Source organism: Miniopterus schreibersii (genome assembly GCF_964146895.1).
Source record: "Miniopterus schreibersii genome assembly, chromosome: 2".
NCBI classification, from domain to species: domain Eukaryota; kingdom Metazoa; phylum Chordata; class Mammalia; order Chiroptera; family Miniopteridae; genus Miniopterus; species Miniopterus schreibersii.
In genome coordinates this window covers 127,497,369-127,518,446 of record NC_138102.1, presented here as the reverse complement: position 1 = coordinate 127,518,446, position 21,078 = coordinate 127,497,369, and the positions used below count along the sequence as shown (strand labels likewise).

Below are 21,078 nucleotides of genomic sequence, written 5' to 3'. Positions count from 1 at the left end.
GTGCCCATCAGTAGATGAGTGGATAAAAAAGCTGTGGCACATTTACACCATGGAATACTATGCAGCTGTAAAGAGGAAGGATCTTTTAGCCTTTGGCACAGCATAGAGGGAACTAGAAAGTATTACGCTAAGTGAAATAAGCCAGTCAGAGAAAGACAAGTACCACATGATCTCACTTATATGTGGAATATAATAAAAAAAATAAACTGATGAACAAAGTAGATCCAGAGACATAGAAGCATGGAACAGACTGAGGGATCTCAGAGGGAAGGCGGGGAGGAGAGTGTGGGTGGGGAGAGATTAATCAAAGAACTTATATGTTTATAAGAATAACCCATGGACACAGACATTGGTATGGGGAAAGCCTGGGGGTGGGATGGATGTGGGGTGGAGGGAACCAATGCGAATAAAAAAAAAATGAAAAAAAGAAAACATTTTTGGAAGCACTTATATGTGAGGTATGGAAAGATGGAAGTAGGGAGGTTAAAGAGAGGGAAAGAAGCAGGCTAAATGTTCTAACAAGTGCCTCACAGGTGTAATCTCATCTTAATGTCACTGTGACCTTGCAGGGTATAGATTATTGGTTCCAGCTTACAGATGAGTGCGCAAGTTTCTTGCTATAGGTACTGATAGTAGCTGTGGCTAAACTTGGATGCATACTTATTTTGTAAAAGGCACTTTGCAGATTCTCTCTTAATTCTTACAACAAAAATAGGAAGTAGATGTTATTATTACTTCTATTTTCCACATGAGAAAACCTGGGCATGAAGAAGTCCTGTAACTTGACCAAAGCCAAGCAACCAGAAAATGGTGCATGCAAACCCAGGCAATCTGTCTCCAGAGCCTAGAATCTTAACCACCATCATGAACAACCTCTAATAAGCCAAAGTTAAGAGAAAAATTGAGGGAAGATATACTTACAAAGACTTAGAATTACTATTTAAAAGGAGACAAGGACAGATAGACACGGGGAGGGAAAACCTCATTCAGAAAGAGGATTTGAATGTTTTATTTTTAGAGATAGGAAAATCTTTATTGATAATTTTAATAATAATGAAGATAATAATAATGAAGCTAGTAATAACACAGTGAACATTTACTTAAGGCGTACTATGTGCCAGACTGTTCTGAGTGCTTTATAAACATATTATCTCATTGAATTTTAAGAAAAATCTTTCTGTCTCTTATTGAAATCCCAGTACCTAGCACATAGTAGGTGTTCAATAAATATCAAATGAATCTTAAAAGGTGACTCTAGTTTTACTTTTAGGAAACTCCAGGTCATAAAGCAAAATCTCTTTCTCTTTTTTTAATTACCTCTCAGCTTTTATCTCTGTCTGAAATTATCCTGTTTATTTCTTAGCTTGTTTATGATCTCCTCTCTCTCTCTGTTAGCATGTAAACTCTAGGACAGTGGAGCCTCACTTACTTTGCCCAATGCTATACTTGCAGCATCTGGAACAATGCCTTGGGCATGGAAGGTGAATAGTCAATATTTGCTATATGAATGAAAGAAGAGAACCCAGTATTTCACCCTTTCATAACAACTCCTCTTCCTCTATAGCACATTGAATTACAGAGCAGGGAGGTCGGCTGCTGGTATGCTGGTACATCTTCCTGTCTGTGTCTGTTCTCAAGGAGAACCTGTTCACTTTCTCCATCCCTGACTCAACTGTTCACTTACCCAGGTAGATTTAGTCGTGGAGAAAGGAAGAAAAATTTATTGTTTGTTCTGTTTTCAACACATAAGCAAAGATTATCACAAAGGTGATCAAATGATCTGTGTCTAAAAATGGCTGTTTCACCTTATACCTATTAAGATGTTGCCCCAATATATAAAAAATGGTTCAGATGGTACATTTTGTTAGGTGCATTTTTCACAACTAAAAAGACTAGACTAAAAGAAGGGGGGCTCTTGGTAGTATGACATATACCTCATTTTAAAGGATCAAGATCCTAAAGCGAATGATTCAGTTAAGTCAAATGAAAATACTGAGTATGCAGGAAGGCATCTGGGTGTAAGACTAAGAAGGAACAGTTGCCACCATAAACAACTTGTATCAGAGGCAAGGAAGGATTAAGCATAGCTTTTGGTTTTGGACTCTTTATTTTTTAAATCCTCACCCAAGGACATGCTTAGACAGTGGAAGGGATGGATAGAGAGAGAGAAAGACAGAGAAAGAGAGAGAGAGAGAGAAATATCGATCGGTTGCCTTCTGTACGTGCCCCAACCAGGGATCGAACATGCAACCCTGGTATGTGCCCTGACCGGGAACCAAATGCTCAACCAACTGAGCTACTCTGGCTGGACTGGTTTTGGGCTCTTGATGGTCAGTGTTGCAAATAACACTTCCTTTGATGGCTTTTTAAAGTAATGTCTATTTTTAAGCACTTTACACAAATCACTATAGAGATTTAGGACTTTGGAGCCTGTGATGTTTGCAAAGTGGGGTTGATCAGAGCAGCTTGTGACAGATAATGCTGTTCTGAAGTCTCTCTGACCCAGTCCTGCAGACACTCACCTGTCTACACGAAGCTGGCAGACAATGCTCAGCGGGTTGACAACTCCTTCTTCTTTCAACTGTCGACAACCAATGGACGTAGCAATAAAACACCCCGTTCTACCTATCCCTGCGCTGAAAAGAAAGGACAAAGAATCAAAAGGTGGAAGATAAAATATATTTTTAAAAGGTACTTCTAAATGTGAAACAACAGCTAGGATAAATGACAATACAACAACCACCACAGCTCTCAACTTGGGCCGTGTGCTAAGTGCTAAAACATAGTCTCTCCTTTACTTCCAGGCAGTAAGATGAGGACAGGGGGGTGTTGGGTGGGGAGGAGAGTGAAAAAGGCATTGCAACTGTTCTCCAAAGAATAATTAGGGCCTGGATTTAGGTAAGTTATGGGCACTAGAAAGAAGGGGAAAGACACAGACACATCACAAATGTGAGTCTGGAGAACTGGAATTGAATGGTCAGAAAAGCAAAAAGTCAAAGAATGATAGTCCCAATGAGACAAAGGTGGAATTCTGGAATGAGAGCTGATCTGAAGGAGAGTTTAGTCTTGGATACACTGATGTTGAAGTTTATCGTGAATAACTGAAAATTCAATTTCGTTTAGGAGAAAGGAGGTGTCTAGAGGTACATATAGAAACACTATCTATCCAGGAGGGTTTACACTTTCAGCTGCCTTAGATAGTATGTCATCAACCTAACAATCCCTTTCTCTCTCTCTCAGCAATTTCAACTACTAATAGTTTTTATGTGAATTTCTCTTAAGTCTACATTTATATTCCCTAAGTTTCTCCTGAACTCTAGATTGGCATTCCATCTCCTAGTTGGGACTCTTGTTGCTACTATTTTGCACTTTCTTCATTTCAATGTACCTAAAACAGAGTTAACTGTCTCTTCCCTCAATGGCATTACCAGTCAGCCACAAGTTTTCCAGCCGAGAAATCTTGGAGCCATCTTCAACATCTCCCACTCTCACCTCCCACATCCAATCTGTTACCAATTCTTGTATTTTCCACCTTTGCTGAGCTTTTGGGATCCATGCTTTCCTTTCAGTAGACTGTGCTCATGTTTTCGACATCTCCTTACTTCATGATTAGCAATGATCTCATTATGGCCTCCAAGTCTCCAGTCTTTTCCTCACACAGCTGCTAGGGACCTGATCATATCACTCTCTACTCAAAACTGTAGATGGCTCCCAATAGTTACAGCACACTATCTAAGTATCTAAGCTCCCTACCATGGTGTTCATTACCTTGAATGATAAAAATGTGACTAAGTTTCAAGCTTTATGTCCTTTTATGGTGCTCTTTTGTACCCTTTGTGCCATTTTTTCATTTACATGAATCATTACAAAAAATGCCTTTTACTTTCCAATTTTCCTTTCTGTGTTAATGATATTTTTTCAGCCCAAAGTGCCCTCCCTACCACTTTTTAAAACCACAAACATTGGTCATTTTTAAAGATCCTGCTCAACATAATTCTAATGTTTAGAAGTTTTCTTCAATCTTCCTGGCTTGAATGAATAGCTCCCCTTTTGGCACTCAAATAGCATTTATTTCTCCTATTTGGAACATGTTTCTGTTGAAAGTGGGTGCAAAGGAATTCCAAAATAGAATGGTCCCTTTTAGTTGAACTATCTATAGAGAGTTTGTTTCATTAAAGAGATAGGATTTGAACTGTACCATATGAATGGCAGGCATTTTGGTTATCATGAATGAGAAAATATTCCATGCATGAGAAGGGTTTAAGGAAAGAATTGCTGCAGAACAGGATATATGATGTGTGACAATGAGTAGACAAACTTGGCTTGAAAAGAAAATTATTTTAGAGAAACAGTGGGAAATAAGGCTGGGAAAGTACACAGGCCTATAAAGGGTCTCACATGGAAAGCTAAGAGGTTTGGACTTTTTTCTCTAAAACTTTTATTTTATTTACTTATTATTTTTTTTAGAATTTGATGAAAATTAGGAAGTTTCACATCCCGGAAAAATTCACGTTACTTTAGGTACTCAGATTTGTTTAAGTAATTTCAAGGAGTTCCCTAACTCCCGTAGCTCATCCAAAGACCCAAGGTTACAAACTTTTGCTCTAGGCAATAGGACGCCATTGAGAAGTTCTGAGTAGGGACTCGATGTGACGAGAGAGGGCTTTAGAAGCACCATCCAAGAGAAGTGCATTGGGCAGGCCATAGTGAAGGTGGGCAAGGGGAAGTGGGGTGTGTGTGCAATTATCTGACTACTTCTAAAATATACCAGTGAGGTCAGAAGGGCCTGAACTTGGGTGGCTGGACAGGAAGTGAAGATTATGGGAGCTTTGAAGGGAAAGCCAATCTGGTGACTGATTAGATACTGAGGCTGGAATTAAGAGAAGAGCCAAAGATAACTGTCAATGTTAGAGGTTGAGTGCCTGGAAAAAAGATGGTCTCATCTTTAGAAATACTAATCAGAAGGGGAGCTGGTTTTATAGGGGAAGTGGCCAGTTCATTTTAGATATCCTGAGTGTTTTATGCTTTTGGGTGGGGGGCGGTTCCAGCCTAAAGGATGGACAAATAGGTTGTTTTTCTCAGCCCCAAGCTAAGTTTAGAACAAGGTTCAATGCTAAAAACTGGATAATGATTCCTTTGAATAAGCAGACATATAGTAAATTTTACTCTTAATTAAACCACAAAGTGTTAAAAAAAGAAGATGCTAACATTACCATCTGAAATACTGTATTTTGTTTATTAAAGATGTCATCAAAAGCTATCTTACAAGACTTATGATATTGAATGAAGCAACACAAATTACAATATTTTGATAAAGTATGAAGAATAAATGGCTAATTATTGAAATAACTTTTAAAATATTTGCTTTCGTTTGGGCACGCTAAAAGGAAACCAGGGGGATGTGGTATCAGCCGTGAGAGGGGAGCTTTCAGCTAGACGCGGGAAGACGGCCACCAAAGACATCTGCTGCTTCTGTCAGCTTAACCTCCAGAAACCCATGTTCTGGTAATAGCAGTTTGTTTTCCTTTCAGGGAACTACCACTTACCCAATACCATTTCATAACTTATTTCCATCTGTTTTTCATGAAATAACTTTTAAAACAGTTGACTGGTTTTCACCAAATGTGGAATAATAATAAATGTTACCGAGATATAATTCAAGTAGAGTTCAGGTGCCATCTTGACACAACAAGAATAGCCACCAATAATTTAAAAGTCCTATTTGTCATTCCTAGTGTATATTAGATTGATGAGACTAAATGAATCAAAATAAGTTTCAAGGCAGAGGACTGAATTCGCTTCTGTCCCCTGAGCCATTTACTCAGAAGTGGAATTTCCTCCACTGTGTAATCATTTGGTGAAATGTCCTAATACTGTCACTATAAATACCATCTTGACCAAGACTCAAATATTAGGAAGTTAATCAATTTCAATAATTATTTAATTTACTGACAAAGTCCCAACCAAGAAGCAAAACCCAACTTCTACCTGCTCTATGACTTTACAAAGGATGGACAGTTTGCTTAGGCTGAAAAGATAGCTCATGCCTTACCTGCAGTGGACAACCACAGGCCCTCGGCCTGCAGAAGCGAGTCTGTCTTCTTCTACATCCAGCATGAGCTGCAGAAGGGGTTGGGCACTGTCTGGAGTCTTGTGATCGGGCCACGAAGTGTACCAGTAATGCTTCACATGTTGGGTGTGACTTCCTTGCTGAAAATAGCAATAGCCACCAAGTGCCTCATTTACTTGTGTAACAAAAGTCATTCAAACCACAATACTACATGCTTTCTATCATTCTCATCTTGCTGGCAACTTATTTCTAGGTGGGACAAATATCTAGGGGATTTTTGAAGAACAACCCTTCACCTTGAGAAAATATCCTGTAAATATTACTGTAAATATCCTGTAAATATTACTGTAAATATCCTGATATTAAAGACTGACAGTCTTGCTTCTATTAAATGTCACAGAATGCAATATACAGATGATGTACATGTGGAATCTATATAATTTTATTAACCCATGTCACTCCAATAAATTTAATTTAAAAATTAAAAAAATATAAAGCAGAAAAAAATTAATGAGAATATATATTTAGTATAGAAAGTGTCTCTGTAACATATGCTAAATATTTGTAATTTACTAAAATAGACCAAATGGTAGATGAAAATGTAGCCAAGAAAGAATTAGGAGACAGTGTGTTTCCTGCTCTTTGAACATTCCTGACAGGTTACTATAAACATAATGAACAATATAAAAATGCATAATTTTACATTCAGTCACTCTAATGCTTCTACACTAACCCCAAATTCCGGTTTTTAAGAGCAGTGAGAAATTCAAGTAGTAAAGAGGCTAAAGGGGTCACTAGATTATAAATGCTTTGGGTGAAGGTCCATGTGGATTCCTGGCATGAACTAGGCACTTAGGATATGTGTTTAAAAACAGGTTTTGGTAAATGCCTTCCTACCCCCGCTTTTCATTAAAAACCACCAGTGCAGCTCTGCCCCCACTCTCTCTGTGATGAGAATGCCCTAGCAGTGAGGCTCCAGGTAGGACTAAAATCTTTGAGATGATTGTTCTCTAGAAGCAGAAACAATACCATGGCAACATTCCTCAGCATCTGCTGCCCGTAAGTTAAATTAGATAATTTTCCTATGACGTAATCTGGTCTGGGGAAAGTCCCTATAAATTACTGTAACTCCAAGTTTTGAAAATCTCATCAGCATTTCAGGCTTGTCTTGCCTCCCACAGCCACCCACAAGCAACAGATTTTCTTTTTCACAGTCTCCAGGTCTTACTGAAAGCTGCATAGACCAAAGTGACATTAAAAAACATCATGGTAAAGTCTTCAGAGCAAGCCTTTAGTTAAAGGCATTCAAAAGGCTAAATTAAGAGATTTTTCACTTATGCAAATTAGAAGATCATAACATCCTATTTAGTGAATTTTCTTAATACCTACTTATTTAATTTAATTATTCCATATATTAATAGTAGCTGACAACAAAGAAAAATACAAGAGGGAATGATTATAATTTCTTTAATGTTGACATTGTTTAATTGGTTTAAATTAAATCTGTAGTACCTACTAGGATAACAATTTCAAAGTAGAAATGTTATCCTCTAATATCATCTACTTTGTAGATAGCTATTGGCACGTAATCTTACCTTTAAGACAAGGTTTCGAACAGTATAGCTATCACATTCGTTTATATTGATAACCAGAACCTCAACTTTCCCATATATTCCTCTCTTTTCGGGCCAGTACAGCACACATTTCTGATGAAGGAGAAAGAACACAGCAAATATTAATAATGTTCATTGGCCTTGGAGTACTTCCCATTCAAGCATCTCAAGAGTTTTTATTTAATTAATTTTTTAAAATCAGATGTAAATTTTTACAGTTCTGTGACTGTATTAACACCATTGAATTGTACATATTAACTTGATTTTTATGGTGTGTAAGTTACATCTCAATAAAGTCAGTTTTTAAAGTATCAAGTTTTGCATGTTCCTGCCAAACACGGTTGCTACTAATCCCATACCAAAAAATAAAGGCAGAATTGCCCAAAATTCCACAGGGAAATTAAGAACTAATTAAGAACTTAATTAGGAATTGAGAAATTAATATCCGCATATTAGCTGATCATGTAATGACTAGAAACAGAAGAAATATTTTCTCACGATGATCGAGGCAAGTCACACTTTCCCGCCTCCTCGAGTGGAAGTGACTAATAGGAGAATCTGTAATGTGTTAGGCGCCACAGGATGGAGTTCCTCTTGGTTGGAAAGCAGTTGTAATGACAATTAATGTTTGTGTGGGAGTATATTTTTCAGGACCAATGGTCTTTTCACCTATGGGGTCCATTACAATAGATGTGTAACAAAGTTACTTTAAAACTATTTTTATAATGGATCCTCTTTGGAGGGTTTAATAACAGTAATAATAGTCATATTGCAAAGAAGGTAATATAATATGGAGGTTAAGATGCAGGCTTTGAGGCCAGAGAGCCTGGGTTCACATTTTGGTTTTAGCACTTATTAGCTGTGACTCCATAAGCAAGATACTCAACCTCTCTGGCCTCAGTTTCTTCACGATTTACTATATGGAAAGCACTTAAACCAAGCCAGGCATACAAAAAGTACTCAAAACATTTTGCTGTTGTTATTATTATTATTGCTATATTTTATAGCTACTGGGCTTTATAATTCTGATCTAAAGTGATTAGATTATTAATTATGCATTAGGTCATGTATTAAATATTATATTATATCCAAGCTATATTATTAAAAGAACTACAAAATGAGATTCAAGCACAAGTATTATTTATTATTTTGCCTTTTAACCAACTGCAAAAAACCAATTACATTTTTTACCACATATTTTAGTGATTAAGAATGTAAAGTGTGACAGTACTGTTTTATTGTGAATTCCAGGGAAGCAATGTTAATTTTAGAAGTATCGCTTAAATAGCACATGAAAATGCTCAACGCCGCTAATCATCAGAGAGATGCAAATTAAAACCACAATGAGGTATCACTTCACACCTGTCAGAATGGCTGCCGTCAACAAATCAACAAACGACATGTGCTGGCGAGGGTGTGGAGAAAGGGGAACCCTAGTACACTGCTGGTGGGAATGCAGACTGGGGCAGCCACTGTGGAAAACAGTATGGAGGTTCCTCAAAAAATTAGAAATGGAGCAGCCTTTTGACCCAGTGATTCCACTCCTAGGAATGTACCCTAAGAATCCTGAAACATTCATCAGAAAGAATATATGCACCCCGATGTTCATAGCAGCACAGTTTACAATAGCCAAGATCTGGAAACAGCCCAAGTGCCCATCAGGAGATGAGTGGATAAAAAAGCTGTGGGACATTCACACCATGGAATACTACGCAGCTGTAAAGAAGAAGGATCTCGTGCCCTTTGGGACAGTATGGATGGACCTGGAGAATATTATGCTAAGTGAAATAAGCCAGGCAGAGAAAGACAAACATCACATGATCTCACTTATATGTGGAATCTAAAGAACTTAATAAACTGATGAACAGAATAGATTCAATGACATGGAAGCATAGATGAGACTGACGAATGTCAGAGGGATGGAGGGGGGCGGGGGGGTGGAGGGGGAGAGAGTAACCAAAGAATTTATGTGCATATACACACAACCCAAGGACATGGACAATGGTGGGGAGAGGGACTGGGCAGGGGGAGGGGACAGGGTGGAACGGGTCATTGGGGAGGAAAAGGGACATCTGTAATATTTTAAACAAACAAACAAACAAACAAAAAATATCAAAAATAATAAAAAAAATAAATAAATAGCACTATTTTCTTCCAAACACACAGGCACACTCATAGGGAAACTCCTTCACTTGTTGCCTGCAATCAGGACCTTTAAGTGTTGAGGATACTTGTTTCTTCACGTGTATGTCAAAAGCATATGATCACACTTGAAAAAAATTAAGAACTTACAATTCAAAAAGGCAGCAAAAGAATCACATAATTACAGAACTAAAGGAAAAGACATGCAAAGTATCAGAAACACAGATTTGGGATTCTATCATGCTCATTACTACTAACGATTCCACAAGCTAGAGTCACCAAGAAGTCACTTTATACCTGACTGACTCACTGTTTCTTTCATCCGTTACAATAAAACCGTATTTGCACCTTCTATATTCTGATCTTTTTCCAAACAAAGTAAATCATTTTCACCTCTATTTACGTGAGCCCCACACCTGTCAGGCAATCAGGCTAAAGGCTTACTCTGGCTGACATAACGTTAACATTAAGAAAGAAAAAAAAAACCTTTTAAAAATAGAGCAATTAATTTCCCTGCTCATTTATGAGTCATCAGATGTCTAAAATTTCCCCAGTTTGTTAAAGATGATCATACTAACCAACTTGCCTGGCGTCCTTTAATGAAGCATCAATTATTTCTCTGCAAGACCCGACCTATTGTATATTTTAAAACCCTTTCCTCCCGGATGAATCCAAAAAGAGACAAAGAATCTTGAAAAAAGTACTGAACAAAAAATAGAGGCATTCAATGGTCCAGCAGCATGGCCTACGCGCCCCATTGTCCACGATCAGACCTGAGCGGCAGGCCCCTCTTCGGGAAGGTGGTTCTCAAAACAGGCAGGAGAGGCTCCGGGGCAGCAGCTCGCAGCCTGCACCCCGACTTGCAACAATGCTTGAACAGGCCTGTGCACCCACTTGATAAATGGAAGCGCTGCTCCCTTCGCTCCCAAGCTTGCCGGAGCCTCTTGAATGTTTTTCCTGACTCTTTACCAAAAATGCAATTGGCAGCCAGCTCCCAGTAGACAATGCAATATGACTTGTTCATTCAAAGAACCCTTAATTAGCATCCCATCTCCTTTCTGAGATACAATAGCTTATTTTTATACACTGAATACAGTTTCCCCTGTTTTAGGAGAACACAGAAAAAGAGACCCTGTGAGTGTGGGTGCTTTTGAATATGAGGACGGGGAGATCTGCAAGTGCAGTTGTTTCTAAGAGCACAAGATCAGGTTCAAATTATTTTCGTGAACAGCTTTTTAGGGTTTCTCCATTGTGGTGCTAACAATGGTATAAAAGAGGCAGAAAATGCAAGGAAGGAAAAATGCTCTCCTACAGATAATATTGTGAAATGACATTAATTGTAGGTAATTCGAAATAGCATGCGATCTAGCAGAATACAACTCCAAATCATCACTATTCTTCTGCTAACTGGGCTGATCCTTTCAGTTAAATTATCCATTAATTCCAAGAATTCATGATTTGGAGGAAAAAAAGGTTTCAGAAGGCCATGTGTCTCTTGTGCAAACAAATAATTGGCAAACCCTGACTATAAGGGTTCTGGACATCAACCAGATATTCATCAGTGGTTCAGAGCCTAAAAAGACTGCATTGCGAAATCATATTTTCTGATTTTTTTCCTTTGACCCTCCCTCTCACCCCTACCATGTTAGGGCTATTTGGGCATAAAGAAGGAGGTCTAGCTAGTAGTTTAGTTGCCTGAAAAAAAAATCTCTTTTTAAGTTACTTTCTTTTAAAATTCTATGCATTTAAAATCAAAGAGATTTTGCTCTATGAGCTAAAGACATGTATCATCACGTAGAGAGTGGCTCTAAATAAATAGAAGAAGGGCAATTTCATTTGGGTACATTAGCATATGAGAGGGATAGACTGGGTCAGATTGTCTACTGTTCTTACTACTGTAGTTACTATTATTCCTGGCGATCTAACTAGATATTACTAACATAGGTACAGCAATTTAATATTAAAAGTACCTTTACCAAGAGATCACTGAACCCCTTTCATAATCATTTAAAAAAAAATATATATCTTGATTTCAGAGAGAGGAAGGAAGAGGGAGAGAAAGAGAAACATCAGTGATGAGAGAGTCATTGATCGGCTGCCTCCTGCACGCCCCCTACTGGGGATCGAGCCCGCAACCCGGGCATGTGCCCTGACTGGGAATTGAACCCCGATCTCCTGGATCGTAGGTTGAGGCTCAATGGCTGAACCATGCCGGCCAGGCTCTTTCACAATCATTTGAGTTAGGCAGAGTAGGTAGCAAGTATTATTATTTATTATTATTATTATTTTAATTTAATATCATTTTACAAGACAGGAAACTGAAACTCAGATGTTTTGCCAGGGTCTTTGGGAAAATTTCCTTGGGGGCTAGGACCCTCTGAGCAAATATCACTTGATAAATTCAACTTGTCCAATCTCTGTCTCTTATCTGTACTTTTGGCTAAAGCTCTAGACATTTATTTCTAGCCACTTAGTAGACTTAACCATCCAAAGGTCTCCAAGAGTCCTCAAACTTAACAGTAAAATTTGGAACTCATTTCTTTTCTCACAAATCTTCCCTTGCTGCCCATCTAGGTTCGTGACATCACCTTCCACTCAGCCTCCCAGCCAGAAATCCTGAGAGCAAACTCTTACTTGAGTTCTTACGTTCCATCAGAAGCTAAGTATAGTGTCTTCTATCTCTGGAACAACTTTTAAATCTGTCCCCTTTTCTCAATACACTCTTCCATTGCCTTAATTCTGCACCTCATTACCTGTTACCTGGACCGTTGCTACAACCTCTAACCTTTTTCCCTGCTTACCTGTGCTTTTCTCAAATCCGAATCCTGCATCCTGCCACCAATTATATTCCTGATACACAAATTGCATTGTCACCCTATTTCAAAACATCTGTAGTGGCTCCCTGCTACTTATACAATAAAGCCCAAAGTTTTTTTTGTTTTTTTGTTTGTTTGTTTAACATAGTCCTGTATCTTTGGCACAACTTAACATTCCAATCTCATCTCCCTTCAGGTCCTACTAAGCTATGCTCAAGCCACACCAAACTGCTCAACCCATGCAAGCCATGTTGTTTCCTGTCTACTTTTGTATGTCGCTGCTCTACCTGCATTGTTTCTTCCCTATTAAAAAGCTGTAAGGCTTTGTATGAGCTATTTGGCCAAATAAATGTAATAAAAAATAATATTTTCTATAATTTTATCAGATAGAGAAAGGAAGGGAATGAAAGAAGGGAAAATTTAAAATATGATTTTTTTATATGGCTTTTTGAGATTAAACTGTTTGCTAAGTGCTGACTAGGTCAATCAATGGCCTAAACGAGATGTGTAAGTAAAGTCACATAGTTAGCTCACATGAAAGCTGCACGTAAATATAGAGAAAGATAAGGCTGTATATACTTGAGGGAAGAATTATGTTAGGCCAATCACCACGCGATTCCCTCACTTTATGAGAGATAAATTTGGTAATTTACTGCTCGCTGAGGCCAACAGTGGGTTTGCTTGCTTTCTAATGTCTTGCACCATTATTTGGCCTGTTATGCTGGGGCAATAATTAAATGCACGAGCTTTGGAATCGAACAAATATAGTTTAAAATTTGGTCTCCATCACTCACTAACTTTGAGGCTTCAGGCAGATGGCTTAACCTCTCTGAGCTTCTGGTTTCTCATCCATAATAGAAGGACAGCAAAACCTACTTTGCAGAGTTACTAGGGAAAATAACTGGATTAATGTATGATCTGTGTTTTGCACATACTTTCAATACACAGTAATAGTAAAAAGTATCTTCCACAGTATATGTAATAAGATCAACATTTACAGCTACTTCCTTTCTTAGAAAGAAATGAGTGGGGCACCAAGCAACGTCCAGAGGTGGTCTGAGGATTTTGGAAATGTGCAAATAATATTTCCACTTTTGGACTAGCCCAACTCCAGGTTTGCAACAGTTCATGTTTAAAAGACTTTGAACACTATGTTTTTAATGTTCTCTTTTTTTAGGAGGAATTCCCTTCTTCTTGCAATTTATCTAAACAAAGGAACTCAATTTTTACCAGCAATACAATACAATATTTCTTGCAATATAACTGATTTTTCAGCTTCATTTTTGGAAGTTTTTGTTTATTCTCATTTTATAAAAGATAACTATGAGAATTATTGGGATTATTAAATAAGAGCTGGACATTGTTCCTTCATTTATTTATTTATTTAAAAGTAGAAAGGTTTATGAAGATATAAAGCCTGGGAATTTCTAAAGATAACTCCACCTTCATTTTTTTGGGAGGAAATTATTTTTGTCTATCCTAAACAATGACGCTTCACACAATTGAAAGTTGGCACGTTTTTGGTAAACAGCATTTTCCTGGGAGTGTAAAGTCTGCTGCATTTTTCTTTTGAGCCAGACTTCTCAGTATCATTTTGATCTGCAAAACATCAAACGTTTCCTCTATTGTATTATATTTACGTCTTTGGAGAGTCTGGATGGAAAGGAATTTTAATTTTAATTTAATGAATAGTTGACAATGAAAACGTCAACATTTTTACTGCAGTATCTGGTATTACGACTGGCCACAGGGCAATACACATAGAAAACACAATATACTTAGCTTTGATATTTCCGGAAGATATATCCCAGACATTTAAAAAGACAAGAGGCTAAAAATGTAAGGCAAAAAATGAATACCTGTCCAATTTCTAAATTCAGTCAAAGAGAAAAAGAAAATCCTCAATCACCCTTTAATGGGGTCATTATTTTTTTTTTAAATCCAGCTTTCAACAGATCCACTTGGTTTTCCTACGGAGAATGTGAGTTCTGAGAGTGGCACCGAGGGGTAGCTCCAACTAAGATGAGGCCGACAAAGAAAGGCCAAGAGATGCTCGCTTCCCTCCCAGGCTCAGAACAGTCCTGAGCGTCATCAGTGGGCCAGTTCACTGTAGCACTGACAAGCAGGTTTATCTCCTGCAGCCCTTCTGTCAGAAAGACAACCTCGGTCTTGGGGACAAAGAAGAATTAGGGCTTTGGCATATTCTCCAATTCTCCTCCTTACTAGACACCTTTAAAATATGTCACCTATTAACCTCCAGGGAATGCTTTCTGACTAACCAACAGTCTTAGCTGCTTCTATCCTGATGAAAGAAACCCTGGTTCAAGAAGTTGTTAAAGCGCTAAAGACATATTTCTGACTTTTTCTGCAAAAGTGAACAAATACATCACAACATTCGAGGACTGAAATGCTCAAGGCAACAAAAATTATGATTTGGCTTACAGTTACTACAACCTATTCTGTCTGTAATCCTTGTGATATATTGTTTCGCATATGCTTTGCCAAGTGTTGATCCTTAATAAATATGCAACACTGACAAGTCAGAAATGTTTTCTGTGGGAAATGTAATTTGTTTCAAAACATTTACAGACTTAAACTTACATAATTACACAAAATTACAGTGCTTTTTTGATGTTCATAATATATGGCTTTATTTTTAATTGAAGAGGAAACAGAATTAGTAAGGGTATGAAGGTGCTTTGAGAAAACACATTGTGACAATGTATTGAAAAAACTGTAATTCAACACAAAGTAGGCAGGGGTAATGCACTCTACTCAGATCTAGGAAATGTTGCTAAAATCTTGCATAAATTCTGGGTTGTCAGTTACTTTCTTCCATTCCTCTGTAGGTGTCATTCAACTGGTTACCTTGGTTGTTAAAATAGTCTCTGTTCAGTTCCACAGATGTGCCTAGTTGTAGATTTATTTTGAGGTATCCAGGCTAGGATTTATAGTGTTTCCCAAATTTGAAAGCTCACGTCTTTCATCAGTTTTGGAAAATCCCTTGCCATTATTTTGTCAAATATTACTTCTTTTATATTCTCCTTTTGCTTCTCTGCAAACATCCATTAGACATATATTGGACATTTAAATATTGTCCTCTCTGTGTCGTAAACTTTCTTTCACATTTTTGGTCATTTTGAGCTTCTAGGTAATTTCCTTAGCTCTATTTTTTTAATCCAGTAATTATTCAGTTGTGTCCAGCCCACTATTAAACCTGCCTAATGAGATTTTCTTTCTTATAATAGTGCCTATATAATAATTATTTCTAGGACTCTTTGGTTTAAAATTTTCAGTGGATCAATTTCTACTGTTTGTTGCTTCTGATTTTTCCTTCTGTGGTTTACTTGTGTATCTCATGATTTTGACTCAGGAGTTTATGTTTGGTTGGGCTTTTCTGTAGAAATTCTGTAAAATAGATGCTGAGAGTGTATGCATCCAAAAAGGTTTTGCCTTTGTTTTTGTAAAGTGCCACCAAGCCTTACCAACCCAGCATTACTTTTTATGTGAATTACTCCACTTGGTATTTCCTGGTTTTTGAATTCTGAATACTCAAGAGAACCTTTTTATTTACCCCAAGAGAAGCCTGGACTAAGATAGATTAATTTCCTGCCATAGTCCTATTTTGGTAGGCGGGTTTATTTTTGTGGTTAACCTTTCCACTGGAGGCACAGCTCTTGCAGGTGCTCGCTTTGTGGAAGGTCTCAGTTCCAACTCCTGGCTTCTGGGAGTCATGGGCTTGGCCTCCATTTCTCGTATTGTCATTAAAACACAAGTAACCTGTGATTCTCTGATTTTATGCCTTTTATTTTGTTTTTAACTGCTGGAATTTCCTTTACTTTTTTTTTCAAGCTTAGCTATGCCTGTTATTTCATATTTTACCCAGTTTAACCGATTTTGTAATGGAAGGTTTTCAGGTTACCTAGCCTGCCATATTAGCTATGCTCTATGGATGTATACACACAAAGAATACACCTTTTAACTTGGAAGAATCTTTTCCTATCACGAAGGTAAAATGCCATGAATATTAAACGACTGTTCAGGAATTGTCAGTGACTTAATATGTTTGATAGATGAGAGTGGGTGAAACAGCTAAGATTATGGGTTATTTTTATTATGCCACTTCAAGCTTTCATATAAGATTCATAGAAATGCATTCATTTAGTAAACTATGTAGTTAATTAGATATATACCTTCATCTACTGGCCCAAAATATACTTTTTCCCCCAAAATAAAATTGAGGGGAAAAAATCCATCATCTATTGTAGCAAAAATGGAAGAAAACAACAAACTTTTAAAAACTTATGAATTGCTGTTGTGAGCCTGGAGTTTCTTGATTAGCAGTTGGATTATATTATACTCAGGGTTACAACTCATCAAAGTGGTAAAAGGAAAAATTCAGTCTTCTTAAATTCTTACTGTCATGGGGAAGCCCTGATGTAGTAATTTTGTCCAGACAACAAACACAAAAGCTGACTAAAATCAGCCTGTAAATTATGCCAACAAGGGGACAAGACACCCTAAAATGTAAGTGGTACCCAGGACAGCACCCTTTGGGAATGACACAATTTTATTTTTATGATGCAAAATTCAGAATGAGTATTCTGTCTGTAAGTTAGGGTCTTAGAAAAGATGACTAGTGTGGAACTATAATCTAATTTTGTCTCTTCCTTGGAATTCTTATAAAGATATTGAGAAAGTTGCTTGGCTTTAATAACTTCCTTCAAATCTTTCTTCAAATCCCACCCTAAGTAACACTGCAGCTTACCCTTCCTCCGCAGCCTCTCCCTGCAGCTCAGCATACCCCAGTCTATTTTTTTTGATAGTATTTATCCTTTCTAATATTTTTATGAATTTATTATGTTTATTGTTTTTGTATGTCTCCTCCGCCACCCCCAAGGAAGTTAAAATCTATCTAGGGCAGGAATCTTTGGGTGTTTTGTTTACTAATATATTGCCAGAAACTAAAATAGTACCTGTCACAAAAATTACTTGAGATAAAAATGAATAATTTTTTTCCCCATGGCCCATAAATCAGGGTGATAATTCATGGCCCATCATTTCCTTACTGAGACATATAGATACGTATGAGAAATGTGTACTCAATATATATTGATTTATTTGGAAAAAAGTCGTTATTCATAGAATACCCCCAATTACCATTTTGGGAAGCATAAAGTGACCTACTGTTTAAATGCCTTAACATTTCCATCTTAAATCCGTTATTAGGAACATGGCAATTTTTCTTACAGAATATGTCTTCTATAGCAACAGAAAAATATGTAACATTTAGTACTTGGGTAAAGGTCATACCTCATTTTTTTCTTTGAGTTTTGTGATCATAACAATCACGGGACTATCTTCCTGCCAAACCATCTGCCAGAAATCATTCACGGTGTTGATCATGGGGCCCTGCGTGGCGATGAACGCTTTCTCTTCGCCACCATAGCCCTAGTTCCAGTAAAGACACAAAAAATTGGCTTTGAAATTCATGCCTTGTACTGAAAACTTAGGTAGACTATCTTCAGAACAAAATAGCTCTGCTCGTCCAAAAGCAACACAGATTTCTGCGGCTTAACCGATTCCAAGGCTGCACTCCTTGCCCTTTTCCCAGGGAGCCAAGCACAGCTTCCAGTGTGGCCGCCCTAATGCCCGAATGTCACCAAGAGCCCCGCGGGGCCCTGCAGCCCCCGATGCACAGGAGAGGACTTGCTGTGAAAACCCCACTACAATGCTGATTATGACTAAGCCAACAAAAATCCCTTGCTAGTAACCGAGTTAAGTCAAAATTAATCTAGTCTAAGGAAAAAAAATATAACCTACAATTCCAAACAGTAAGTTGACATGCTCATCAGAAAGAAATTGATATTTACTTACCCTAATATAATTAGCATTAATGTAGGTGCTCAAAGAATCAGTGACATGTTTTGGTCTTAAACACACTCGGCTGAGGGGATCTAATGGAGAAAACAAGAAAGGATACGTCAAACCGATACATTTAATGTGTTCAACCGTGTTAAATACATTACTCTTTTAAAGTTTCTTAGAAGCACCACCACCAGTGCACAGTACACCTGCTAGCGTGCGTGCTGACTGCTGGCCTGTGGCAGTGTTCGTTGCAGTGTCCGTGTGTCTGTGTCTTGATGCATCCGTGTTTCTTGAGGGACATTTGGGCCCATCTCGACCTTTGTTCTTCCTGTAAGTCTAACCCATGAGCCTGAGATGGTGAGTTTATACTTTATGCCATTCTTTGTGGGTTTCTGATTCTCGACCCCATTTCTCACCTGTGCTCCTTTTCTTGCTCTTTGGGTTTGGAATGTGCCCCAGATCTCCCTCCTCTCGTCTCCCTTCTGTCCTGCCCAGCGACAAACCTTTGGTCTGACCCAAATCCCATCTCACTACTTGGAGGACGCTGTCGTCGGTTACCATGTGTTTGTTCACCGACAGCACAAATAATCTGATGTTGAATAGATTATTACAGTGTCTTAAATTCTAAAACCGCTTTCCATCAAGAAGTTGAAAGGCTCATTGTGAACCGTGGTGCAATGGAAAATATGATAGTTATTTTTACCAACATTTGCATACATGAATTAAGATCAAATCAGCCCTTTATGACTTCTTTAACCTGATACATTCTGAGCCTCTCGAAGGCAAGAATGGAGGGCTTTTATTATCTCGGTAAGACCCAGTGTCTTGCACAGCGCTTATATATACAGCACACACTCAATAAATGTCTGCGATATTGATTTAAATAGTCCCTTCCATTTTTCAAAAAGCTGGTTTTATGCATTCCCCTCTAGCAGTTGTTCTGTTTTTCTTCTCCAGGCAGGTAAATTCCGAGGGTTTTTATACCCGCTGTTCCTACCTCCTCACCTACAATTCCAGTCTCGTGTACACTCCAGTCTGTCCTAACCCTAGTCTTACGCGGGCACTGCTCTCGCTCATGCCACCCCCGACCCTTTTGTTACTAAACCCAATGAGCCCACTATGGGTGTGTTTTTTTCATGACCTCTCTGTGGCATTCAAAAAATATTGACCATATATATCTTTTTTGGAGTTCTCTCTTCCCTTGGATTCTGGGTCACAACATTCTGAGTTTCCTAACTCTTCGATGGTCTGTTTCAATCTCTTGCTTATTTCATCTGCCCCCCTTAATGTTGCTAAATCTAGGATCCAACTTGGCTCACTTTTACCCTCATTTGACACTTCGTTAGGTAATGGATTTATTTCCATGGCTTTAAGTATTACCTATATCCTGAGGACTCCAAAATGTTTATCTTAGGCTTGACTACTCCCCTCGGTTATAGACCATGTTTTTCTATTTCTCCTTTCCTTCTAGACATACCACAGGTTTGCGAGACTGCACGTGCCCCATGCGTCCTTGTTAGCCTTCTGTGGCTCTCTGTTAGGTGGGCCACCGCAGCTCCAGAGCCCATGTTGGAAAGCTCGTAGTCCTCCTGGACTCGGCTTTAATCTCCAGATCCAGTTATTCAAATGCTCTCTGCTCTATCTCCTGACATGCTCTGGGGCCTATCTTTCTGCCCCCTTTCCGTGGCTTTCCTCTTAGCTGGGGCCTGAGCGTACCGTCCGGTCTTACTGCTTTCAGTCTTGTTTTCTAATCCATCGTTTTTCATAGCTGCCAAGGTGGTCTTTGTAAACAAAACCTGATCACATCCTTCCCTTGCGTGAATGCCACAGCCGTATTCCCCAAACTGTTACCTGTAGATCATTTCTTCTGTGACATATAGAATTAGGTCATGCAATTTGTAAATGAGGTCGTCTTTAAAAGAGACGTTCCAGTAATCAAATAAATACAGGAAACACTGAATTAAACAAAGTTGGACCACATTCCTTCTCCTGCAGGACTTTTCAGGGATTTTATTATGCTCATGGATTTTGTGAATTTCCAAGAAGGTATTACATATAAACTCGTTTGACCACTGAATTAATCTTATTTAGAATACTTATTGACAATTCAGACAGCCCAGAGCAGCATAACCCAAGAGAACTTTCTGTGATCATGGAAATGTCTCTCTCTGCACTGTCCAAAATTATAGCTGCTAGCCATGTGTGAGATGAGCCATGAGCACTTGAAATGTGGCTAGTATGAACTGAAGAACTGACGTTTTAATTGTAGTTAATTTAAATTTAGATTGACAGAGCCCCATGTGGCCAGCGGTTGAGCTGCTAGACAGTGCAGATCTAGAGAATGAAATCGAAACTCCTCAGCGGTGCAGCAGGTATTGTCTTTCCACACAGCCCCGTCAATAGCCACTTTCCCACATATTCCATATGTTCCCTTTCCACAAACCTAAGGAAATCTCCCAAATATTCCACGTTCTTACAGATTTTATGCTTTTGCACATATTATCCCCCTGCCTTCTTTGCATGGTAAAGTCGTCTTCATTCTTCAGGGTTCAGTTCACGAAGCACCTTC

At 38.3% G+C, this 21,078-nt stretch overlaps 1 protein-coding gene across 2 annotated transcripts in view; it reads right to left on the bottom strand.

Annotated features, from left to right (window-relative positions):
- The window catches only part of PTPRR (protein tyrosine phosphatase receptor type R), a 223,209-nt gene that overhangs the window by 14,182 nt on the left and 187,949 nt on the right, over positions 1 to 21,078 (bottom strand). For both annotated transcript variants that reach the window (XM_081128448.1, XM_081128449.1), the window contains 5 exons: positions 18,519 to 18,598; positions 17,955 to 18,092; positions 7,666 to 7,776; positions 6,053 to 6,210; positions 2,523 to 2,636 (listed from right to left, as the gene is read on the bottom strand). In XM_081128448.1, coding sequence (XP_080984574.1) covers positions 2,523 to 2,636; positions 6,053 to 6,210; positions 7,666 to 7,776; positions 17,955 to 18,092; positions 18,519 to 18,598 — 601 coding nt within the window. The remainder of the gene's footprint in view (positions 1 to 2,522; positions 2,637 to 6,052; positions 6,211 to 7,665; positions 7,777 to 17,954; positions 18,093 to 18,518; positions 18,599 to 21,078) is intronic.